At 37.7% G+C, this 26731-nt stretch overlaps 1 protein-coding gene across 9 annotated transcripts in view; it reads left to right on the top strand.

Moving 5' to 3' along the window:
* FKBP5 (FKBP prolyl isomerase 5) overlaps positions 1 to 26731 on the top strand; it is a 109605-nt gene that overhangs the window by 59761 nt on the left and 23113 nt on the right. For all 9 annotated transcript variants that reach the window (XM_055330893.1, XM_055330889.1, XM_055330888.1 and 6 more), the window contains 2 exons: positions 11524 to 11666; positions 12611 to 12725. In XM_055330893.1, coding sequence (XP_055186868.1) covers positions 11524 to 11666; positions 12611 to 12725 — 258 coding nt within the window. The remainder of the gene's footprint in view (positions 1 to 11523; positions 11667 to 12610; positions 12726 to 26731) is intronic.

Below are 26731 nucleotides of genomic sequence, written 5' to 3'. Positions count from 1 at the left end.
TGGCATTTGCCTGCAGTAAGATTTACCCCTCTAAGAAAGGTAAAGCTCGGTGAATTTGGTAATACTTCTGTAACTACTACCAGCCATCAATATAGACCAATTTCCTCACCCTGAAAAGTTTTCTCCTCTTCTTTTGCAGTCTCTGTCCTTCTTGGACCTTGGGGCCCATGCAGTCACCAATCTGGTTTCTGTTATTATAGTTTGCCTTATCCAGAATTTCATATGAATGGAATCATATGTCATTTTTGGTATTTTACCTCTTTCACTTACCTAATGATTTTGAGATTCATGAATGTTGAATTGCCAAGTAGTATTCCACAGTATAGAAATAGCACAATTTGTTCATGCATTCAGAAATTCGACATTGGAGTTTGGGGCTATTATGAAACAATGTTTTTATGAGCATTCACATTCATGTCTTTGTGTGGGTATATGTTTTCATGTGTTTTGAGTAAATGCCTGAGAACGGACTTGCTGGTGACATAGTAAGTGTATGTTTATAAGACATTGCCATACCATTTTGCATTTGCACCAGCAGTACATGAGAGTTTAAGTTTTTCATACCCTTGCCAGTCCTTAGTATGGTCAGTCTTTTTAACTTTAGCCATTCTAATGGGCATGAAATGGTATCTCATTTTGGTCATTTGTATTTCCCTGTTAACTAGTGATATTGAGGGTATCTTTTCCTGCACTTAGTGGGCATTTATATATTTTCTTTTGTGAAGTATCTGTTATTTTTTATTATTTTAAAAAATCAGTTAGTTGTGCTCAGCACAACAAGCACTTTATCAGATTTTCCAACTATGTTCTCACAGTGTTTGGCTTGCCTTTTCATTTTAATTGTCTTTAAAGGAACACAAGTTTTTAATTTTGATGAAATCCACTTTGCTAATTTTTTTTTTTTATGGTTTAGGTACCTACCATAATTAACCATTTTTATTTTCATTTGGTTCTGTTTTTTTGTTTACATATGAGGAAACTATGATACAGGGAGATGAAGTAATTAGCCCAAAGTTATACAATCAAGTGGTAGGGGCAGAATTCAAACTCAAGCAATCTCTTCGGAGTTATATTAGATCTTAAGGCTTAAAACTAGCTCAAACCAGGTACAAAAATAAAGTAGGTTCTGGGCCAGCAGAATTCACTGAGTGCCTGCTGTACAACAGATACTTTTATTACAAGAATGATAGAGTTAATAGGTTTATCAAAAGCAAAATATTTGGGATCCCTGGGTGGCGCAGCGGTTTGGCGCCTGCCTTTGGCCCAGGGCGCGATCCTGGAGACCCAGGATAGAGTCCCACATCGGGCTCCCGGTGCATGGAGCCTGCTTCTCCCTCTGCCTGTGTCTCTGCCTCTCTCTCTCTCTCTCTCTGTGACTATCATAAATAAAAAAAATAAAAAATAAAAAAAGCAAAATATTTACGGTTATATGCTTGATATTACAGGTTGGATTCCTATTTTGAAAAGTTTATTTTTATTTATTTATATATTTTAAAAGATTTTATTTGTTTATTTATGAGAGAGAGAGGCAGAGACATAGGCAGAGGGAGAAGCGGGCTCCATGCAGGGAGCCTGATGCAGGACTCCATCCTGGGACCAAGGGATCACGCCCAGAGCCAAAGGTAGATGCTTAACTGCTGAGCCACCAAGGCATCCTTTCTTAGTAATTAGAGAAATGGCAAAAATGAATATAACAGAAGAGATATGAACACTTTAAAAGAATCTTAAGATGTAAATAGTTCAATTCATAATCACATACTTTTGGTAGGAAATAGAGATGATTATCAGAGCCCTTTTATAAGACCTTTTAAAACAAACAATTCATAAGAGGGAAAAATAGGAAAAACTAATTTGCTTTATCTAATATGAAAAAAGGAAGACATTCTCAATATTATATTTGATATGGAATTTTCTTTTTTTTTTAAATAGAAAATATTAGCAAAATACACATAGAGTTAGAATAGCAAGCAGAAATTGCTGCTAAGTCCTGGAAATCTTCAATGAAGATAAAGCAGGAATGAATCAGATGGGTTTTTAATTATCTGAAACTTGCTAGTGACTAGCCTTATATTTAAGTGTTTATCGGCTTTTATGTTTTGAAAGAAAACCCTTTTACAATGAAAACATTTTATCTTTTTTGTCCTTCTTTTCTATTCCCATATGAAAAAGTGTTTTTCTGTATAATACCATATATCTTCCATCCTATAATATTTTAAGTATGCTCATATTTCAAATGCATACCTTTAAATGTTTTATGGACCAATCAGTAGAGAAAGGACAGTCTTCTCAATGAATGATGTTTGGGGAAGCTGGATATTCAAAAAGAGTGAAGTTGTACCCTTTACACCATATATACAAATTAAAATATGGATCAAAGACCTAAACACAACACCTAAAACTATATTTTTTTAGAAGAAAACTTGGAGGAAAAGCTTCATGAAATTGTATTTGGCAATGATTTTTTGGATGTGACACCAAAAGCAATAGCAACAAAAGTAAAAAATACATAAATTGGACATCAAAATTTAAAACTGCTTCAAAGGATACAATAACAGTGAAAAGGCAACCTACAGAATGAAAGATTGTTTGCAAATCCTATTTCTGACAAAGAGTTAATATCCAGAATACATATTGAACTCTTATAATTCAATAACAGGGAAAAACCCCAAATAAACATTATAAAATGGGCAATGAACCTAGACATTTCTCGAAAGATATATAAATGGCTTACTAGCATATGAAAAGATGCTTAAGTTCACCATTCATTAGGGAAATGTAAATAAAAACTGCAGTGGGAGGGATACCTGGGTGGCTCAGTGGTTGAGTGTCTGCCTTTGGCTCAGGGCATGATCCTGGGGTCCTGGAATCGACTCCTGCATCACATTCCCCACAGGTAGCCAGCTTCTCCCTCTGCCTGTGTCTCTGCCTCTCTCTCTGTGTCTCTCATGAATAAATAAATAAAATCTTAAAAAAAAAATGAAGTGAGAGATCACCTCACACCCATCAGGATAGCTGCTGTCAAAAAAGGTAAGAAAAGGGGATCCCTGGGTGACTCAGCAGTTTAGTGCCTGCCATTGGCTCAGGGCATGCCAATGATCCTGGAGTCCCGGGATCAAGTTCTGCATCGGACTCCCTGCATGGAGCCTGCTTCTGTCTCTGCCGGTGTCTCTGCTCCCACCCGCCCTCTCTGTGTCTCTCATGAATAAATAAATAAAATCTTTTTCTAAAAAAAGTAAGAAAATGACAAGTGTTGGCAAGGTTATGGAGAAATTGAAATACTTGTGCGCTGTTGGTAGAAATCTAAAATGGTACAGCCATGATGAAAAATAGTATAACAGTTCCTCAAAAAATTAAACGTAGAGTTACCCTATGACTCAGCAATTTTACTTCTGGATATGTTCCCAAAAGAAGTGAGAGCAGTGTTTCAAAGAGATAGGTGTATGCTCGGATTTGTTATCAGCATTATTCGTTATCGCCAAAAGCTGGAAGCCACCCAAGTGTTTATCTCTAGCTGAATGGATAAATTGTCATATACTCGCTCACAGAGGAATATTATTCAGCCTTAAAAAAAAAAGAGGGCACTGTGACACATGTGACATCACTAAATGAAATTTGAGGATACACTAAGAAAAGCCAGTCATGGAAAGACAAACACTATAGGGGGTACCTTGCTGGCTCAATGGGTAGAGTTTGTGACTCTTGATCTCAGGGTTGTGAGTTCGAGCCCCACATTGGGTGTAGAATATCTGGTGGAAAAAAGACAAATACTATATGATTCCTCTTATATCTAGATGAATCTAGAGTAATCAAATTCACAGAAATAGTAGAATGAAAATCTTGCCAGGGACTTGGGGCAGGAGGAAATGGGAAGTTGTTCAATGGGTAGAGTTTTAATGTTGCAAGATGAAAAAGTTGTAGAGACTGGTTGTACAACAATGTGAATATACTTAACAGTACTGATCTGTACACTTAAAAATGGTCATGATGGTAAATTTTATATGTATTTTACCACAATTTTTAAAAATTTAAAATGTTCTAAAGTGGTCACTATAGTTTGAAAGTATTCCATGATTAAATTAAAATGTTATATTTTATTAAAATGTGTTACATGATTTAAAATTCTTTCCCTTTATTTTATAAATCTATTTATTTAAATTCCAGTATTAGGGATCCCTGGGTGGCGCAGCGGTTTGGCGCCTGCCTTTGGCCCAGGGCGCGATCTTGGAGACCCGGGATCGAATCCCACGTCAGGCTCCCGGTGCATGGAGCCTGCTTCTCCTTCTGCCTGTGTCTCTGCCTCTCTCTCTCTCACTGTGTGCCTATCATAAAAAAAAAATTAAAAAAAATTAAAAATAAATAAATTCCAGTATTATTAACATACAGTATTAGTGTCAGGTATACAATATAGTGATTCAGCAATTCCATACATTCAATTCCATACATTCAGTGCATACATAAGTGTACTCTTAATCCCCTTCACCTATTTTACCCCATACCCCCATCCACCTCCCTCCTAGAACTACCAGTTCTCTATATTCAAGAGTCTGGGGGTTTTTTATTGTCTTTTTCCTTTGTTCACTTATTTTATTTCTTAAATTCCACATATGAGTGAAATCATACGGTCTTTTTTCTTTTTTAGAGAGGGGGAGGGGTGGGGCAGAGAGAGAGAATCTTAAGCAGGCTCCACACCCACTGCAGAACCCAACATGGGGCTCGATCCCACAACTATGAGATCATGACCTGAGCCAAAATCAAGAATCAGACGCTTAATCAACTGAGCCACCCAGGTGCCCTGCTGACACACTTTTTTCACTTAGCATTGCATCTTTTAGATCCTCCATATTGTTGCAAATGGCAAGAATTCATTCTTTTTTATGATTAACATTCCATTGTGTGTATGCGTATATATCCGTCTTTATCTACATCTTTATCCATTCATCTATCGATGGACACTTAGGTTGCTTTCATTAAAATGTGTTGCTATATTTTTTAATAGACCTTATTTTTAGAGTACTCTTAGGTGCACAGTAAAATTGAACAGAAGGTACAGATTTCCCATATACTCCCCATCCTCACACTTGCATAGCCTTCCCTCTCCCCTTTACAACACACCCCATCAGAGTGATACACTTGTTAAAATTGATGAACCTACATTGAACCTATAAAATTTTATGAGCTTTTAAAAAATATTTATTTGACAGAGCACAAGTAAGGGGAGTGGCAGGCAGAGGCAGAGGGAGAGGGAGAAACAGGCTCCCCACTGACCAGGGAGCCTGATGCAGGTCTCCATCCCAGGACCCTGGGATCATGACCTGAGCCAAAGGCAGATGCTTAATTAACTGAGCCACCCAGGTGCCCCAATTTTATGGTTTTTTGTTTGTTTGTTTTAGAGAGGGAGTGGGCAGGGAGGGGCAGAGAGGGAGAGAGAGAATCCCAAGCAGGCTCCACATCCAGTCCAAAGCCTGATGATGCCTGACACGGGGCTCAGTCTCACAACTTTGAGATTGTGACCTGAGCTGAAATCAAGAGTCACATACTTACTGAGCCACCCACGTGACCCAAAATTTTATATTTTAAAATGTATTCTTTGATTACACTTTGCAGAAGGAAGAAAATAGTACAGTTCGTTGCCTTTATACTGGGCTTTTTGTATACTTTTAAACTTTTCCAATTGCCTATAGTCAGATATATATAGAATACATTATACATTTGTTTAAATGTATTTTTTTCATTTCAGATATTGTTACAAATGAAATAGGACTCTGAAATTGATAAATTGTTTTTGAGCTAATATAACTGAAGTCCAGATCAAGTGTAAGGATAAATTCTATATTCTTGGTGTATATAATTATGATCCTAAAGATCAAAAGATCCTAAAAATTACAAATCTTAAAAATGTTTATACTTCGACCCTATAATTTTCCTTCTAGGAATTGAACCTAAGGAAGTATGGTAGAAGCTTGCTTAACCAATTCCAGACTGATGATGCTCTTCATTCTGTTTGCAAATATGTTGAGTGATACTGGTGGTTTCCTGTTCTGTGGTGTGGTGCTACACTCTGCTTCAGCCAGTTTAAGTGGGCCTTGTCAATGCCCTCCAGCCACAGAACACAGCTGTCATTGAACAAGTTGGGTTTATTACTCACTGTAGGGAGGGAAAATGAACATAGGAATTGTGGGGTATTTCACTAAGAGTGTCCAAAAGGATTTATTATAGGATTTGGGCTTGTATTAGGTGATTTGGGGAAGGGTTTAGGGAAGAGGGTCTTTGCTCTGGATGGGATATTGTTAGGATGTGAGCTGATTTTTTGGGTATCTTAGTAAATATTACCTAAGAGGAAGGCTGAATAGATAAGAGACTAAAGTTACACCTGCTGGAGAAGCAGCAGTCACTCCTGTCAGCCAGGAGAGGGGGATGTTTGGTATTTTGTAGGTTGCACAATGACCTTATTTTTTGCTCAGACAAAATTTTGAAGTGTTTTTGTTTTGTCTCACTTTTTCATGGTCTCACAATGACCTTGGCTGATGTTGATGTTTTGTGAGATTGTTTATGTCCAATGGGAGAATAGCATGCCCTACCTTCCCCCAGGCCTGCTTCAGACATCATAAAGGCCTAGCTGTCAGTGTCAAGTAGTTTCCAAATGTTAGGGGCTGCTTTTTTCTTCCTCAGACTCTAAGAATCAGCTGAAACGTGTTCATGTCCACTGTACTTTTTTGTAATTCTAGAATTTAATTAGATCGTACATAAAACACTTAATGTAGAAACAAAGAGGAATTATTTCTATGAAAACTTGAACATTTTCAGAAAGACATTACTAAGGTGAATTGCTAAAAACATTTTTAAATTGCTCTTTAAAAAAAATTGCTCTTAAATTAGGAATGGGTAAAAGACGAAAACAAGCCATTCAGAACACGTTTTTACCAGAAGCGTTCTTTGTGCTGATTGCTTTACAAGTATCTTCTGATTTCCAGTCCACTTTAAAGAAACCCACATTGTAGATTGAAATGATACATCATAAGTATGATGTATACAGTAAGGTTGGTGTGGAACTCTTTATCACCAGAGCCACACTCACAGACAAGGAGTTGGCCTTGTGACAAAGATTAGTGAATTAATATACTTTGATATGTTTTAAGGTATAAAAATATTTGAAGTATGTATATGTTCGTTTTTGATTCCTCACTTGAAGCAACATTTTAAATTAACCCACCCACTATAGTTCTGATTGTCAGGTAAGAGGCTTTTACTGTGGAGGAAAAAAAAAATACATGAAGATTTAGGTGCAAAATTGTTTTTTGGTTTTTTTGTTTGTTTGTTTTTTTAGGTGCAAAATTATTCATCAAAACTTTATAATAGGGCAGCCCGGGTGGCTCAGCAGTTTAGTGCCACCTTCAGCCCAGGTCGTGATCTTAGAGACCAGGGATCAAGTCCCATGTCGGGCTCCCTGCATGGAGCCTGCTTCTCCCTCTGCCTGTGTCTCTGCCTCTAATTCTCTCTCTCTCTCTCTCTGTGTCTATCATGAATAAGTAAATAAAATTAAAAAAAAACTATAATAGTAAAAAAAAGAAAGAACCTAAGTGTTTATTAATGGAAGTGATGAAATTATAATCAAAAGTTGAAATAGTATATAATTATTAAAGGTCATTTTTCATATACTGTCTTTTAACAAGAAAAATGCTCATACAGTGTGAAATGTAAAGAGCAGATCACAAAACCAAATGTGGCCAGAATTTTAAGAATGTGGATGTAAAAATATTAAATGCAAACAAAGTGTACATGTATAATTTGGAAGGAAATGAACCAGGAAATTAACAGTTTATGCCTGATGTTGGGATATCCAAGGTTTTAAATTTTATTCTCTGTGCTTTTCTATACTTTCCAGGTATTCTGTGATGAGTATATATTTAGTATTTTTTGTTTTGTATTTTTTTTTGATCAGGGGGAAGTTCTTTTTTTTCTTTTTAAAAATATTTTACTTAAATTCCAGTTAGTTAACATACAGTATAATACTAGTTTCAACTATACAATTTAGTGATTCAACACTTCCATACAACACCTGGTACTCATCACATCAAAGGAGAAATATTTTTTTTTAAAGTTTTTTTTTAATTTATTTATTTATTATAGTCACAGAGAGAGAGAGATCCCAGGGATCCCAAAGGAGAAATATTTTTTAAGAGTCCCTGGGTTGGCAAATTTAGAATTAAATGCCTTTGTTCATACCACTCTGGCTCTTTGCTCAGTGTGTTTCATTCGGTATTGGGAGCTCAATGAAAAAGAAGCTTTATGTTCTCAAATGAGAAAAAAAAGCAAAGGCACAGGCATGATCTTTTTTAGGTTGAGGGTCCTGTGGATTTAATTGACAGGCTAATGTTTCTGACCCCTAAGGCCTAGTGTAGATCTTATCTGTGAATCAAGCTTTTTCTGATTGCTCCAACCCCCACCCAAAAGCAAAAGCCAAAGCCCCCTTTTTTATACTCTGTGTTAGTGTTTACCATGCTTTGCTTAAAACAAAAACAGTGCATGTATCTTTCTCTTCCACTAGCCATACTACATTGCATGATCCTTGGAAGGAAGAAGGGGATGGCCACCTTTGTATTCTTAATAGCTAGATCTTTGTTCCTCAGTAATTGACTATCTTTTTTTTTAGCATGATTTATTTATTAATATTTAACATGATTTATTTTTTCAGAGAGCATTTTGGAGAGAAAATATTTGTTTTTTTTTAAGATTTTATTTATTTATTTATTTATTTATTTATTTATTTATTTATTTATTTATTTATAGAGACACACAGAGGGAGAGAGAGAGAGAGGCAGAGACACAGGCAGAGGGAGAAGCAGGCTCCATGCAGAGAGCCTGACATGGGACTCGATCCAGGGTCTCCAGGATCACACCCTGGGCTGTAGGCGGCACTAAACCGCTGCGCCACCGGGGCTGCCCTTGACTAACTATCTTGAACAAATGTACAGTAGTAACCCCCACAACATGAAGATGTCTTGAAGGAGTATATCTTAAAATTTCAGAGTCGGTAGTTTAAAAAAAAAAAAATGTTCTCAAGGGCCCAGTCTAAAACCTAGCAATCTTTGGAAAGAATAAATGACAGGAAAGCCAACCTGTCAACAACAGACTTAACATTTTGCCTGATGATTCTGGAATGTTTTCACAGTAGACCCATGTGTAAGCATATAAATTGATGTAGCCATTTTTGAAGGGCAATTGGACAATATATCTATCAAACTGAAAATACACATCACCTTTGCATTTCTAGAAATTTACCTTCCAAATATACTAGAACAAAGGAGACAATCCTATATGAACAAATATCCTTATTTAGAATACCATTGTTAATATGTTTCTCAATAGGAGAGAGACTGGGATATTATGCCACCATGTAGGATGAGGTAGATCTGTTTGTATTTACGATGATAATGATGGCTCTATACCCAATATGAGGCTTGAACTCAATCCCAAGATGAAGAGTCACATGCTCTACCAACTGAGCCAACCATGCACCCTCAATTATGATGGCTGTTCTTTATTAACCCAGGCACCATGCTATGCATTTGACATTTTATCTAATAATTCTTATAACAGCTATATGGCAGGCACTATTATTATCCACATTTTGCAGATAAGAAACTGAGGCACAGAGGTTAAATAATTTGCACATCACTTGTAAGGGTTTGTTATTTTAATCCAGGTAGTCTAAGCTTAAAACAGGGTGCACTTTTAACTTCTAAAATGCATATTCTCCTTTCTACTGATGGAGAAAAATCAAGATCTATATTATTGGGGGGTGGGGTGAACAGGGAGAAGGGACAGAGAGAGAATCCTAAGCAGGCCCTGTGCCCATGCCCACTGTGGTGGAGCCCAACCTTGAGATCATGACCTAACCTGAAACCAAGAGTTGACTGCCCAACTGACTGAGCCACACAGGTGCCCCAAGATATATATAAAATGAAAAGCTGAGTTGAATGTATAGTATGCCGTCATTTGTGTCTTAAATTTTTTATAAAAAGTGACAGCATACGCCAGAAGAATATAAAAGAACAAGAGTGGCTTCTTACAAGGAAGGAATGGATGCCCTTTCACTTTATGTCTTTCTTTGTGTATGCTTTAATAATAGGCATATATAACTTTCAGATTTTTAACTAAAATAAGTATCTGATCTTTTGAAAAATTGTAATACTTAATGAAGACAAGCTGTAGTCCTAAGTCGCAGATGCTTAAATGCATCCCTACTTACCTACTTAGGTATAGAGTTCCCCTTACTTTCTAATATCCTACTACCCGTTCTCAGTTCAGGATAACAGCTTTCTTCAAAATTCATTTCCATTGAGATTCAATGTTTACCTGAATCAGACCTTAAGTTTTTTATTGACATAGTACCTCATTCTTGTATTTTATCCCTTTAAGTCACCTACATTTTTATTGTTTCCCAAAGGATTTGAGACTGCTTATTATAAGATATAATTTCAACTATATGGGCTAATATACTTCTACAGTTGTGGAGTAAAGTCAACTTTTGATTTCCTGGAAGTAGGAAAAAAAAATTCTGAGTTCAGTAGTTCTTGTGATTTGACAAAAGGACACATGACTGTTTTGCTTAAAAAAAAAAAAAAGATGCTTTTTTCTTTTATTAAATTTTGAGAAGATATCGTTCATGGGGCCTTTTATGCAATTTATACCTTTCCAGTTTGTTGTTTTTGTCTACTCAACTAAATTGTAAGCATCCTTAGGACAAATTCCATTTTATTCCATACTATTTTTGTTCTATCTATACCTAGAAAAATGCCCTGATTATTATGGTGGAAAATTTTTTTAAAGATTTTTTATTTATTCATGAGAGACACAGAGAGAGAGAGAGACAGAGACACAGGCAGAGGGAGAAGCAGGCTCCATGCAGGGACCCCAACGCAGAACTCGATCCCGGGTCTCCAGGATCAGGCCCTGGGCTGAAGGCAGCGCAAAACCGCTGAGCCACCCGGGCTGCCCTATAGTGGAAATTTAAGCAACAAGTGCAACCCAGCTACATTTCAAAGATTATGTTATTACCACTTTTCAAAGATTCAATCTTTGAGCAGTTTAGAAATTGATACAGGGCAGCCCAGGTGGCTCAGCGGTTTTGCGCTGCCTTCGGCCCAGGGCCTGATCCTGGAGACCCGGGATCGAGTTCTGCGTTGGGCTCCCTGCATGGAGCCTGCTTCTCCCTCTGCCTGTGTCTCTGTCTCTCTCTCTCTCTGTGTCTCTCATGAATAAATAAAAAATCTTTAAAAATTTTTTTTAATTAAAAAAAAAATTGATAACAGCTTTCATCCTTCTCAATAGGGAATCTTCTCTGATCACCCTCATAAATCACAGTTTATTTCTTGGTAGCTTTTACAAGGTTCTTCTGTAGCTCCTACTTCCTGAGTGGGTAATATAAAGAGAATAGGAAATTTGTTTGAACTTGTGTTTTATGACAGTTAAGTATTTTTAAATATGGCCTACAGCTTTCAACCACCTTTTTCTTTCTCTTAGGCCAAGTTATCAAGGCATGGGACATTGGGGTGGCCACCATGAAGAAAGGAGAGATCTGCCATTTACTGTGCAAACCAGAATATGCATATGGCTCTGCTGGCAGTCTCCCTAAAATTCCCTCGAATGCAACTCTCTTTTTTGAGGTAAGTATGTGTGTGATGTTGCCTTGTTAGCATCTGTTCTACTATAGTGCTGGCTCTGAAGCAACAGGCAGTGGAACAAGGAGCTAAGCTTGCTATTGAGGATCAAATCCGACTTATTTATTTTGGAGCTTGGCTTCTTGAATTGTTTCCCACAAACCCAAGGGGTGTGTGCCAATGCTTTCTTAGAAACGTGTTTCTGGCACAGAAAAGTTATATCCAAATAAACAAAAGACACCAGGCTTGAGAAATAAAGGTTCTGGTCAGTGGTGTGAGTATAACATACCCAAAATTGACCAGAAAACAGGTTGGAAATGTGGGAGGTAAGTGTTGAAATGTACTGAAACCACATTGTAAGATATTTTCATGTTATACAGGCTTACTGTTTGTCACAGATCTCACTTCTTCATTAGAAGCTGTAGGTGGTGATAATGTTATTCATCCTGTGTTGAATTATATATATTTGTCAAGATCTGACTTAAAAAATGAAGGGAGGAAATGCCTGAAACATCATAATTAGGTAAAAAAAACACCTTTAGTTGTCCATAAGCCTGATTCATAGGATTTATTTTTACATTTAAAAAGGGAATTCCATGAATCTGGGCTGGAAAGGTGGTGGCCTTTAGAGTCCGACCAAATAGTTCTGGGCCAGCACCTTGGAGCTCTGGCTTTTTGCCCACAAGGCAGCCCTCCTAGTGTTTCCTGTCTGTCTTTGCACTGCAATCCCACAGGATGCAGTCCTAGACATTATCATTACATGAAGGCTCTTTCCAGGTATTGAAAGTGCAGTGTTCTTTTTTTCCTACTTTTCCAATAACTGAGATACATAGATAAATATAAAAGAGTTTTATTTTGTAAAATGAAAGAATTGGTTGCCCTTGTTTTTAAGTATGTTAAATTGGCTCTGTTTGGTCTTTTCTCAGCCAAATCCTTTTTTTCCTTTCTAGATTGAGCTCCTTGATTTCAAAGGAGAAGATTTATTTGAAGATGGAGGCATTATCCGAAGAATCAAACAGAAAGGAGAAGGATATTCAAACCCAAATGAAGGAGCAACAGTAGAAAGTAAGTATCGCTGTGACAGTGAACTGGTCCTTAAAAATTGGGTTCCATTTATAGGGAGAAAAGGGAGGTTTCTTTCTAAAAATCTATTTATAGCAATAAACAATTGAATATAGCCCGAGAATAGTTTTAAATTCAACATTTATTTAATACTGACTTTATTTGGTAAATATTTATCTAGCATGCCCATGCCAGGTACTGTGCGAGCTTCTGCAGACCCAGAAGGTGAAGAAAAGGTAATCTTATCCATCAAGTCCCAAGTCTATGGACTCCTTGGTGTGCCAGCAACTATGTTAGCTGCCTTACATATTTATTCATTTATTTCTTAAAATAACCTTACGAGATAAGATTTATTATCTCCAGATGAGGAAAATGAGTTCAGGAAAGTTATATAAATTGTACAGAGTACAGAGTTCTAAACAGAGCAGTTAGCTTATAGTGCGCTTCAGAGCTCTCAAAACCCATCTCATTGGCTTTCCTCAAGGTCAAAAAGTTTATTTTAGTTAGATCATAATTGATAATAGTGTTCATTCTATTCTGTGTAGGAAATCTGGGTTCAGGTTGCTTTGCCATTTACTGGATGACTTAAAGCTATTCCGTGTTTTTATTTGCTGTGTTGGGAGTAAGGAGATACTGTCAAGGACTGGGATACCCGGTCACTCTTTGTTCCTCCCAGAGCCTGTTCTGTATACCATTATGTACATCACTTGCTACTTTATGCTGTAATCAGTGTTTACCCATTTCCCCAGTATGCACCTTGAGGACCAGAATCTTTCTTCATCTTTTTGTTTCCAGCATCACCTACCGGGCCTTACATGCATTTGGTGTTCAGTAGATGCTTTCTGCGTGGATAGATGTTTGAAAGATGCCATTCATTTGCTTCATAAAGCTGAAGTACTTTAAAAAGGAGAGTTGTGAGAAAACAGAGAGAAATATTTCTACTAAGAAAACAATCAAAGCACTAAACAAGGGTGGCAATATGAACTATTATAAAAGGCCTATTTAAAATAGAGTCCAGGGTGCCTGGGTGGCTCAGTCAGTTGAGCATCTGCTTTCAGCTCAGGTCATGATCCTGGGGTCCTGGGATTAAGCCCCATATCAGGCTCTCTGCTCAGTGGGGAGTCTCCTTCTCCCTCTCCTTCTACCCTTCCCCCTGTTCATGTTCACTCTCTCTCTCTCTTGCTCTCAAATAAAATCTTTAAAAAAAATAAAAATAAGTTAGAGTTCCTTTGGAACAGTAAGCTAGAATGGTTGATTTTCTTATCTTTAGACCCATGTTTCATTTTGGGGAGTCTGGAAGATTAGTTCAAATGGAGTTATTCATTTAGTTGGAAACAATTATAAATAGTATTACTATATTATTGCAGTTGAAATGTTTAGGTAGCTATCATTCATGGTAAGTTTTAGAATAAACAAAGAGGAACTCAGATGTTAGAGAAATACATAGACCAGTAGTCAGAGAGAGGATTCTGGCTTCAGCTGACTCTAACTAACCCTGGAGTCTCTAGGCTTTAGCTTCCTTTCTTTACAGTGATCCTGTAGGTCCTGCTAGCTCTGAGCATTCCATGATAGAATTCTATGTGTTTATGAAAGTCACAAGGATGATAGAAAATTATCTTTAGCAAGTATGTGAAAAGATTATCTATACTACACATTTTAATTTTTTAATAAAAAATTTCAGGCATTTACAAAAATGGAGATTTTTCCCTATGTTACAGTTACTCCTCAGATTCAACAGTTTATAATGTATATTTCTAAACTGGAGGATTTTGGTAACCAAATTGAAAGGAAAAACTTTTCCCAGTTATAAACAATGCCGCAAAGCTACCACTGCAGAGTTAACTTTGGGGCAGGCTAAATTAAATCAGATCTTGCTTTTAGTAGTATTTTCAGTGGGAGTCTTTATTTTCAACTTTCTGTTTTAAAATAATTTTCAACTTACAAACTGTGAAACTAGTACAGAGAATTTTCTTATATGCTTCAAGCTTTTCCTAATGTTCACATCATCCCTCACCACAGTACATTTATCAAAATCAGGAAATTAACAAGGAGCAATACTATTAACTGTTCTATAGATCTTAGGTGAATTTCATCAGTTCCCACACTGATGTCCTTTTTCTGGTCCATGGTCAGATTCAGGATCTACTGTGATATGTAGTCTCTCCAGTCTGAGACAGTTGGATCGGTCTTTCTGTGATTTTCATTATTTTAGCACTTTTGAAGACAACCGTCTGGTTATAAAATATACTTCAGTTTGGGTTTGTCTGATTAGATTGAAGTTACACATTTTTTGGAAAAATATCATATAAGCAATAGTGTGCCTTTCTCAGTTCAATCATTATCAGGAGGCATGTGATAGTGATGATGTAACTTGGGTCCCTTGGTTAAGGTGGGATCTGCCAAGTTCTGCTTTGTAAAATTTCCTATTTTTGCCTTTCTAAGTATCTCATTGGGAGAGAACTACTAGGAGATGGATGATCCCAAGATCTTCTTTTACATTACACCTTAACAGTGATTTTAGCATCCATGAATGATTTTTTTTCCCATGGATGACTTTTGTATGCAACGGTTATAACTGTAGTATTTGCCTAATGGTGATTTTTCTATTTCCATTGTTCCTACTTCAATGTAATTGGAATTCTGCTATAAGGAGGGGTTTCTCCTCCCCTATTTATTCAGTTGTTTATAATAGTATGGACTCGTGGGAGTTTATTTTATTCTGTAGGTTATTATTCATTGCTATCTTATTTATGTTGTTGCTCAAATTGTCCCAAGTTTGGTCATTAGAAAATGCTTTTCAACATACCTCCTGTGGTTTTTTTTTTTTAAGCACTTCCTTAATTTTTCCTTTTTATTTCTCTCTCTCTCTCTCTCTCTTTTTTTTTTAAGATTTTATTTATGGATTGCATAGGTAGCTCAGATGGTTAAGCATCTGCCTTCAGCTCAGGTCATGATCTCGGAGTCCTGAGATTGAGGCCCATGTTGGGCTCCCTGCTCAGCGGGGAGTCTGCTTCTCCCTCTCCCCCTGCTCATTCTCTTTCTCTCTCTCTCTCTTTCTCTCTCTCTCTCTCTCTCTCTCTGTCTTTCTCTCTCTCTCGTTCTCTAAGTGAATAAATAAAAAACATTTTAAAAATTATTTTATAAAAAGATTTTACTTATTTATGTTAGAGTAAGCTGGGGGAAGGGCAGAGGGAGAGAATCCCAAACAGACTCTGTGCTGAATATGGAGCGCAACCCAGGGCTCAGTCCCACAACCCCGAGACCAAGACTCTTAATGAAGCTAACAGTTGGATGCTTAACCAACTGAGCCACCCAGGCACCTCAGTACTTCCTTACTTTTGGTACAGGATGCTCTCATTTGCCCTGGGGCTGGAATCAGCTATTTTTAAAGAAAATCTGATTTCTTTTATTAGAGAATGGTATTTAGAAACCAAGATCTAAGTGCTAGGTGGTATACTCATACTATGGAATGTTATTGTTTATAGAACCTCTCAAGTAGATGGATGTAGGAAATATGTGTGCCTCAATCTGCATAAATATACACAATCAAATTTATTCTTTACCAGTCTGTGTATATATATTACAAACTATGAGTACATCCTAACCCTTCTATTTCCAATCCAACACCACAGGTTCATTCTCACCTTCTCCCTTTGCTTATTTAAAACAGCATTCTCCAGCAGTGAGAAACCTCACTCTCATTATCCACAATATATTTGCTTACTGCTTAATTATAGTTTATATAGAACGTAGTTTCAGAATTGCTAACCCACATCTTGTGAAAAATAAGCTTCCTAAATATGGGAAATATTTGTGTACGGTTCCTTTAGTCATGAGCCTTAGAGCATACATGAAAACACTGCTTTCCAACTTAGGTTAGTTCTTTTTCCTCACTCCCTTCAGTGTGGTTATGCTGTTCATTTATAATGCAGTTATGTTCATTTACATTTATGTTCCATTTAGGGTCCCACACACACTCTGGTTGATGTTTACTGTTTGTGTTTGGTGTAGGTGAAACATTACCGTGATTCTAAACTATACAAAAAGATATACACAGAAGTGTTTTTCCCCCTCATCTCTACTAACCTGTTCCCATTTCCTCATTATTTCCACCTTCCTTCCTACCTACCTACCATTGGTCACCAGTCATATAAGTTCCTGGTTTATACCACCTGTATTTCTTCTGTACAAATGAGCAGGTACCTGCATTTCTTCTCTTATAACCCCTTCCTTTTTGTATGAAGAGTAACTACTATCAATGGTTTTTAAAAATATTTGAATAGTTCTTTATCTCATTTTACTTTTTTCTGTTTCCAAATATCTTAAGAAAGGGTAATGACTGATTGTTGTCTCTCATATTGTTAGGCTGTACTTTCCTGGGAGGTTTTAGAGTAAATGGTTTATTTTTACTTTTTTTCCCAAAAACCTTTTTTGGTTTACTGGAACAAATCGGTTTTATAAAACTATATTATATTTTCACTTATCAAGGGTAAGGTGTTCTGCTTTCCCTCTTTGAAACAAGTTTGCTGTGTGTGGGAGGAGGACAGAGGGTTGACTTAAAAGTGGTCTCTGTCCAAAACTATGATCACCTTGTTCTTTGGGAGTCTTCTTGGTCCTTACAGGTATCCCTTTTCTAATAGCGTCACCTGTACACTTAGATTCAAAGCCAGTTCTGCAATGAAGGAGAATGGGAGACAGTGGTGATCCATCATATAATATATCATTATAGATACACAAGAGTTACAGAGTGCCTGTCACTTCTTTGTAAAGGTACAGTGAGTGGTCAGGGGAGGGGTGCACAGGCTTGGCAAGTGGTAGACTTGGTTTCTGAATCTTGGAATCAGTACCTGATATTCTTATGACTTGAGACAAGTTACTTGACTAGCTTGGGCATCCAGATTTGTCATCTATAAAACAGGAATGATAATCTTTTTTTTTTAATAATCGTTTTATATGTAACACAGAACAATTAATTTCTTTTTTTCTACCCTCTATATTCTGCTTATATACTTTGTTTTGCTTCCTGAATATAGATTTAAGGAAGGAAATCCTTGACTCCTGTTTCTCTTATATCCTACATCTAATTCATTAGCAAATCCTTTTGGCCCTACCAGGGCTGACCTAGAACCCATTATTAATTTTTCCTTGTTGTCTTGTTTTCCTGTTGAACAACAGTCTTCAAATTAATTCTATAGCTCTTATTTATTTATTTATTCATTTATTCATTTATTTATTCATTCATGAGAGACACAGAGAGGCAGAGACATAGGCAGAGGGAGAAACAGGCTCCCTTCAGGGAGCCTGATGCAGTACTCAATCCCAGAACCCTGGGGTCATGCCCTGAGCCAGAGGCACGCAACCGCTGAGCCACCCAGGGGTCCCAATTCTATAGCTCTTAATACTAATCGTACCTAAGTCGTATTTCTCTAGGATATTTGTTTGGTTTTTGAAAAATAAAGTTATGGACTGAAATCAAAAGGCTTTTCTGACTTGTGATCTTTTACTTCAGTTACTTTGTATTTGGAATAAGGGAGAAACTTATGTTAGTTGACAGGATTTATTCTTCCTCAAAGAAATATTTTTAAAGATTTTATTTATTTGAGAGAGCATGGACACAAGCAGGGGGAGGGGCATAGGGAGAAGGAGAAGTAGATTCCTGGCTGAGCTGGGAGCCCGCCCATCTCAGGGCTCAATCCCAGGACCCTGAGATCAGGACCTGAGCTGGAGGCAGATGCTTAGCTTGACTCAGCCACCCAGGGTTCCTCCTCAAAGAAATTTTTACCCTCTCTGTTAGGATCCTAATAATTGCAAATCAACTTTTAGATTCTGTTCCGTGTGCTTTTTCTTGTGTCGATTAAGATGACCATCTTGTAATTTTTATTCAGTCTTGTTCTTTTTCCATTAAAAAAAAGTCACAGTGTTCTAAGGTAGTCTAATTGACATTGAGATGATGGATATTTTAGTCATCATACTTTAGTTGGCAGTAGAAGCTACATTGTTACCTTTAAGCTTTGCTTTCTTAGAAATCTAATCTCACTGACTTCAGGTTCTAAATAGCTACCACTCTTCCTTCCCCAAGCCCCCCGTCTTTCACATTTTTGATTTGTTAACCTCAGTGCTTAGAGCAGACACATCAAAATGCTGGCTGTATGTGGCCGTCTTGCCCCACAGTGCTTTCACCATATTTGAATGCAAAAAATGCAATCGCCAGTGTTTTCAAATGTGAACATTTCAGCAGAGCCATCTGCAGGATTCAGTTTGTTGGAATACCCTTCCTTCCTACCTCCTTTCGCTATTCAGATCCCAGTGAGTAAGAGACAGGCAAGGGGTTTGGAGAATGATTTCATAAAAGAGTAAAAAAATCCATAATCATGCTGGAAAATAGGAAGAATGCAAGAAGTGGATCAGAAATTATGAAGAATTTCTAGAATATATAAAGTAAATAAAATTAGACTGATGGAAACTAGACTCCGGGAATCCAACTCAAAACAGGTGTAGAGAAGTTCTCTGAAGAGGTACATACCATTCTCAACAAACTTGGGCAGAACTCCAAGCACACAGTCGACTGGTGCAAGGGAGCCAAAGCAGGCTATGGGGCAATCATCATGGTTGTTATAAAACAATATGGAACAGCTGGGGCAGTAAACTTTAGTAGCAGTACTCAACTTTGGCTGAATTTAGAATTACCAGGGGAGTTTTTTTTTTAAATCCTGATGCCCAGACCAGTTAAATAAGAATCTTAAATCTCACAGGCTGGAACTCCAGGCACAAATTTTTAAACTCCCCAGGTGATTCTAATTTGCAGCCAAGGATTGAGAATTACTCTAGGGTCTGGCTGTATCTTTGCTCCTGGGCTAAAGTCAGTAAGGCCAGATTTCCAAGTTAAAATAGGGATGTGCCTCAGAAGACTCCATGTGTTAGGCCTTGGCCTAGAGAAAAAAGACATAAAGTATCTTTGAACTTTTAAAGCAGATTTGAAGGTGAAGAAAAGTGAAAAAGCTCTGCACAATAGTAAATAGGCTCAAGTGTTTTGCTCCTGAAGACTTTTTTGTATATCACCGCTGGGGAAAGGTATCCCCAGCCTTCATGTGCACATCATGCTCAGCTCATAGTAAATGCTTAGTAAATATTTCTGGTATTTCTCGGTAAATATCTCTCCACGCAGACATCTTCACAATCAGCCCACCTCTTTGGGGGAAAAGCCTACCATGGAAATGTATCTAACCACTAAGAAAAACTGTGCCAGATAACGACAATCATTTGATATTACTGAATCCTTCCTTTATAACATGACCGGATAACAAAGAAACATCACCAAGTACCCGTGAGAAAAAGAAGCACCAACATGGACTAAGAAGAAATAGAAGAGAATTTTTAAAATACTACGAGGGCGGGGTGGGCGGGGCGGGGGGCACTGAGCAGCTCAGTCAAGGGTCTAACTCTTGATTTTAGCTCATGTCATGATCTCAGGGTTCTGGAATCAAGCCCCATGTCGGGCTCGGCACTCAGGACGGAAGTCAGCTTGTCCCTCTCCATTTGTTCCTCCCCCTACCCCCATGTGCACACGTGCATGCTCTCTCTCCCTCTCTCTGAAATAAATTAAAAATGAAAACAATAAGATACTAATTACTGTCTTCAGAAATATATAACGGGACATTAAATTCATAAGTCAAAAACCTGGCTTCTCTGAAAAAGGAAAGTGAAGATAAAGTTTCTGGAAATTAAAAATATTATTATCAAAACTGGAATTCAGGGGAAGGGTTGAAAGGCAAAATGGGCAGTCCCAGAGTTCTGAATTGGTGATATAAAAAAGGTAGTCTAGGGATCTCTCAGAACATAGAGTGAGAAAACCCAAAGATATGGAAGGTGGAAGAAAGAAGATAGGGATGAAAAAATCAAAGACCATTTGAATCTAATTAAACATGTGATAGTAGAAACTCTCCTAAAGATAGAAGAGCTTCAAAGGTTGAAAGGGCCAGTTGAGAGTGTCCTACAGCAGTAAAGAGTGCTTTTTCACCTAGATACATTCTGGTAAAATTTCTTAATTCCACAGCTTAAAAGAAAATTTTGAACTTTTCCAGATAGGAACAAACTCTGAGCAAAGGAATGAGAATCAGAATGACATCAGATTTATTCATGACACTAAATACTACATGACAGTACTTTGAGTATTACAACTATGAGTTTTTTGTTTTTGTTTTTGTTTTTTTTAATTCATGAGAGATAGAGAGAGAGGGAGAAGCAGGCTCCATGCAGGGATCCTGACGTGGGACTTGATCCTAGGTCTCCAGGATCACACACCCTGGGCTGAAGGCGGCGCTAAACCACTGGGCCACTGGGGCTGCCCACAACTATGAGTATTTTGAACCTAGAGTTGTATACTCAGTTCATCCTTTAAGAACAAAATCAACTTTTTGGAATATGCAGACTTATATCCTTTTTGAAAAAATACTGTAGGATATACTAAAATAACACAAAAAATAAAGCCAAGAAGTGAAGATTTCTAGGCATAAGCAACATTAGTGAGCAAAAAGAGTACTTCCCGTGTCAGTAAAGTTGCATTTAACTTAACAGATCCCTGAAATGGCAAAAATACAATGTTAAAAATAATAATAACAATCTGGAACTAGTCTCTGGATCATTTTAACAAAATGTGGTGCAGATGGGCAATGGAGAGGGGAGGCAAAATTGTCTAAAATGATTTTTCTTGGGGCACCTATGTGGCTCATTTTGTTGTGTCCAACTCTTGATTTCGGCTCAGGTCTGATCTCAGGGTGGTGTGACTGAGCCCTACTTTGGGCTCCATGCTGGACGTGGAGTCTGCTTGATAATTCTTTCTCCCTCTCCCTCTGCTTCTCTACCACCCCCACCACCCCTCAGGTATGCGTTCTCTCTCTCTCTCAATAAATAGATAAATATCAAAAACAAAATGGTACCAACAATTTTGAATAGAGAAATTATTTCATGTATGTACATGTTGAGATCTAATAGAGCTATGAGCGTTCTTTGGTTTTGTTTTTCACATGCTTTTGAACTATTTGTGAATGTCCTGGTAAATTTTTTCCAGTAAGAAAGCAAATTCTTGAAACCACTTTATTATATGTTTTCACAAAAAAATATAGTATGGCACTTGGTCTAAAATGGACAGTGTTTATTCTTTTAAATATCTTGTTTATGTAGCTTCTTCTAGAAAGGCATATTCAAGTCTTCAGGTAAAATAAAATCCTCATAGAAAATAGTCCTTTTTTGTTATTTAAAAAAAATCCAGCCAATGAATCATTTATTATGTGTTAAAATAAATAATAGTGTTAAAGGACAAAAGCTCCATATCAGTAAAAACTTTAAATAGCTCTTGGAATTTATTAAAAATAGGAGTACTGGGCAGGCCCCTGTGGCTCAGCGGTTTAGCGCCACCTTCAGCCCAGGGCGTGATCCTGGAGACCTTGGAGACCCACGGACCCACGTCAGGATCCCTGCAAGGAGCCTGCTTCTCCCTCTGCCTGTCTGTCTCTCTCTCTCTCTCTCTCTCTCTCTCTCTCTCTCTCTCTCTCCTTTCTCTCTCTTTGTGTCTCTAATAAATAAATAAAATCTTAAAAAAAAATTGGAGTACTGACCAACATTCAAACAGGAAAATTCCTATGAGTGAAAATTACTATTTTCCTTAAGGCCCTGTTTCAAACTCATTGTTAAGTAAATATTAACTTTCTGGCCTTGAACTCTGTGGTAGACATTATGAGGTACAAAAGAAGTGTAAGACATGCCCTTCACCTCGCCTACTTTTAGTTCCATTCATACTGCAACAGTGCTCTCCCTGGAGCCATTCAGTGGCTTCTTGTATCCAGGTTCTAAAGCATGTTTAATCTGGTCTAAATTACCACTAATTGCAGGAAAATAATCCTAGCTAATTTCCATTGGGTTCACCTCTGTGCATCCAGTGCACAGTGGTCTCACACGGGTCTCATCCAGATCACAGTGGTCTCACACAGGAGATCCCGGACGTGAAAATGGAGGAATGCCGGCTGCTGGGCCCTGATCTAATCCTCAGCAACAATGAGTTAGCTGGAATTATTTTGTCGTTGAAGAAACTGAGCTTCAGATAATTTAGATGACCTTGCCCAAAGCCACTACTATAAAGCGGCAGGATGAGACTGGAGTCCACGTCCGACCAAAGTGCTGTCCCTGTGTAAAGAGGGGAGTGATGAGGGCTTGTGTTGGGGTAGAGTTTATCCCTGTGCATGTGCCTCCTATTTAGATGAAGATCTATAATCCAGTTGCATGGATTCTTCTATTCAGGTAGCCAGGGTGCCTGACTGTCCTGGGTAGGTAGCATCTGCCCCTTAGTTCTGTCAGCAATCGCACAGTGGTATTTGGTCCTCTCCCACGGTATAAAGTGGTGCCGAGGAGGGAGGAGGCAGTGCGGGGAGGGGGGGGGGACTTTGACCACCATGCTTGATGGGAACAGTTTCTCTTCTAATCAGTGATGAATATGCCTCTCCTGATTATAGAAATCCATCTCTGTTTCCTCATTTGCCGTTTCAGGGGGTCATTAAGAATCCACTGTCTCTTGGATGTTCAGCTCTATTAGGCAGGCAGAAACTCATTTGGCATGGATTAGGCAGCAGAGAAAACCCTTGCCATGTGGGAGTAACCTGTCACAACCTGGTTTTCTCTGGCGAGATGACTGGTTTTGTCTAGTAGTAATGCCATTACAGCATTCCCATTCAGATCCCCATGACCCAGTAATTGTTTTGGGAATGAGTGCAAAGCTATCAGACACCAGCTACTATAATTAGAAAAGGGAAAAGCAGACACTTAGCAGAGCTAGCGTCTCTAGGCTGGAGCACTTACAGCACTGGTTTTTTTTGGGTGTTGTTGTTGTTGTTTTTAGGTTATGGAGTCTCCTTCTCAGTTTTGCTTCCTAAAATACAAATTCTACAGTTTTTGGGTTCTTGCATTCCAGTTTTTGTTACTGCAGTACACTCTCTTTCCTTTTCCCCCCTATTTTAATCAGAGTACAAATTGCTGTCAGCACATCGAGTTCATGTGCCAGCCACATTCAGAACAGGGTGTTCTGTGCTCTTCAAAACAAAATTGCTCTAGGGCAGTAAGAGAACAATAAGTCAGAGCTCCAGTTTAAGTGATGTTTTGCAGCAGACCCGGCTTACTTGATGTGGTTACACTCGGATTGCGCAGCAAAGCTCGGGTAATTTCATTTGGTTTGACTTCATGGGATTTGGAGGACCTCCCCTCTCCAAGTTACATAGACTTTAAGTCAAGAGAAAATGTTCCTTTTTAACTTGTGTATTTTTTTTCCTCTACCAAAAAAGCCCTAAGTAGAAGCATCCTGTATGTACTTTTATTCTCTTTGGGCACGTCATAGATCATTTACTTCCCGTAAATCATGCTGGTTGGAATTAGCAACAGACCTCCTGAGCCCTAGAGGCCAAGCTCCCAGTGAGTCATGTTAGTTATTATTAAATATTTATTAAGTGAGTATTTGCACTAAGAGATGCAAGGTCAAAAGCAACCACACGTCTTCCTTAGCCAGAGTTGCTACGGTTTCCTTTGGTATCGATTGTTGAGACAATTAAAAAAAAAAAAAAAAAAAAGCTGAGCACTGGACCAGTAGGAGCCAGCCAGGCACGTTTACATCTATCACCATGAAGGGGGGCCTCTGCTGTGGCAGTCCATGGTGCTCATTTCTGGGGCTCCAGGGTACTGTGTGAGTTCTTGTCAGCAGTCTTGTAGAACTTGTCACACCAGTGTTCTGAGTTTAGAAACCAGTTAAGAGAGATAGCCTTTGCTACTTAGAGATGTAAAGAATCAATGGACTGTTTACTCCCTGAGGCTGTGGTACCTTCTCTTTGACATTCCAGATTAAAAGGTAGTGGTTTTATATATACATATGAACTGGTGTGTGTGTGTATGTGTGTGTGCGTGTGCATGTATCGGTTTAAGATTTTTATGGTACTGTACGTAGTGTTCAACTCCAACTTAGAAGTTAGATTTAACAGAAAAAAAAATTAGCCCATATAATAAAGTAGTAAGTACAAGAGTTATTGCAGATTTTTGCCTTCCTACCAGGTGGCCATAAACGCTAGTTTTATCATTTATTGTCTCTCTTAGGCTAGCTGTTTTCATCATAGTGTGCTTACTTTCCTTATAATTTAAACTTGTTTTTTCAGCTTGCTTGCTTCACTGATCTTTCCTAACATGTTGATTAGTAGCCAATCTTTCCCCCTCTAATATGATGGGTTGTCCCCATAAAAAGAACTTCTGAAATTATTTACATAATTTTAACATCAAGTACATGAATCAAGCTGTAAACTAGCCTAGGAAACTGACACACAGGCAGGAATCCTTTGCAGAGTCTCTGGATTTCCTGTTTTGAAAACATTCAAACTTGATCAACCAAAAACCACAATGAATGTACTGATAGTTTCCTCCTCCACTAAATGTACTCTCCTTTAGGGAGGAAGATACTTCTAACAATAAACCTCTGACAGAAAAATCTGTCAGCTAAGTTGTGAAGTACTAGGATAAGTCTCAATACTTGAGAATATTCCATAATTCATAAGCTGAAATGCACTTTGCTCAGCAGTTTTTTGTTTTTGTTTTTATGATACTTCATGAAAAGTATCATCACATGAATCTCCCATCAATATCTTGGGCAGATTTTAAAGTATTTTAGAGCATAAACTTTTCAGAACTCTCAATTCCTTTAGTAACAACAGCTTTTATTTTAGTAAAAATGTCTTAAGCTTTAGACACCCTTCAGAACCTCTCTAGATGTATTTGAAAATAATTGAATTTATTTTGAAAATATTTTCTAATTCAAAAGAATTTTCTATGTGCTGTAAGTTGGTTGAGTTTTATTTTACCTGAAGCATTCCAAAAGTGACTGTTAGGATCATCTACATTTATGACTGTGGGACATAGAGCGAAGTTCCTATACGTCAACTCCACCCTGAGAGCCACTGTATTTCTTGCCTTTGTTTGGAGGGTCCTGCCTCCCTCCAATTTGGCCCAAGCTGCTTAAACTCCATCCTATGTCTGTGATGGAAGCACATCAGGAAGGTCTTAATCCTAGTAAATCAGAAAAGGGTAAAGAGCTTTGAAGCATAAATGTCTAGGTGGCATCATGGCTCTTGATGTCTATTCCACCACTGTTTACTTTTCAAGGTTTCTCTAATTTTTCAGGCCTGGGCTTAAAGGGTAACATGATCAAATGATAAGCTGCAGGAATTAGCTTTGAAGCTTGGTTTCTGACCTATATCGAGAACTATATCACTGGGTCATGGATTTATAAAATTATATAATTTCAGAGGACCTTTGAGATCATGTAATTCAAAAGTAGAGTAAGTTGGAATTGAATTTGTATTTGGAAACTAATAGTTGTCTCATGAAACAAGTATAACAGAATGAGTAATTTTTAGTCTTAAGCAAGGTAAAGTTAGAGAAAGCAGTAGAAAAGAAGTGTTTTAGGAAATTGTTACATTTCAATCTAGGCCATTATATTACAGAAATTAGAATAAGGAATTTTCTTAGGAAAGACCAATTACTACATTGCTTGATAACTGCCGTGCTATTGCATGAGCCATCCGTTTTTCTTACTGAGTCAAAGACCTAAATGGAAGAGAATGATATGAAAAATAGATGGAAAGATTCAGAGAGTTGTTTATCTTAGAAAAAAAGTCAATAGATTGAGAAAAATACACAGACCTAAATGTGTCTAAATGTGTTTTTCCTATTTTGTCTTGAAGAAACATAAAAGCTCCTTGTCTAATATGAAATTACCCTGGGAATAATCTGAGTGAGTTTGATTAGAATGGGTAATCAGGCCCCAAGAAATTGACCTCTTAACATTTAAGAAGAGATAGTTCAATAATTTGATTTGTGAAGTTATGGTAGACTAATAATTCCTTCACACTTTACAGTTATCACTCCACTAAGGGCTATAGCTGTGATATAGTTATTGATGACATTGGCTTTGGGTTTTCTGTTTACTC

The sequence above is a fragment of the Nyctereutes procyonoides genome, unplaced genomic scaffold (genome assembly GCF_905146905.1).
Source record: "Nyctereutes procyonoides isolate TBG_1078 unplaced genomic scaffold, NYPRO_anot_genome, whole genome shotgun sequence".
NCBI classification, from domain to species: Eukaryota; Metazoa; Chordata; class Mammalia; order Carnivora; family Canidae; genus Nyctereutes; species Nyctereutes procyonoides.
The sequence above is the reverse complement of the archived record's forward strand: the minus strand, read 5'-3'. Positions and strand labels throughout refer to the sequence as shown.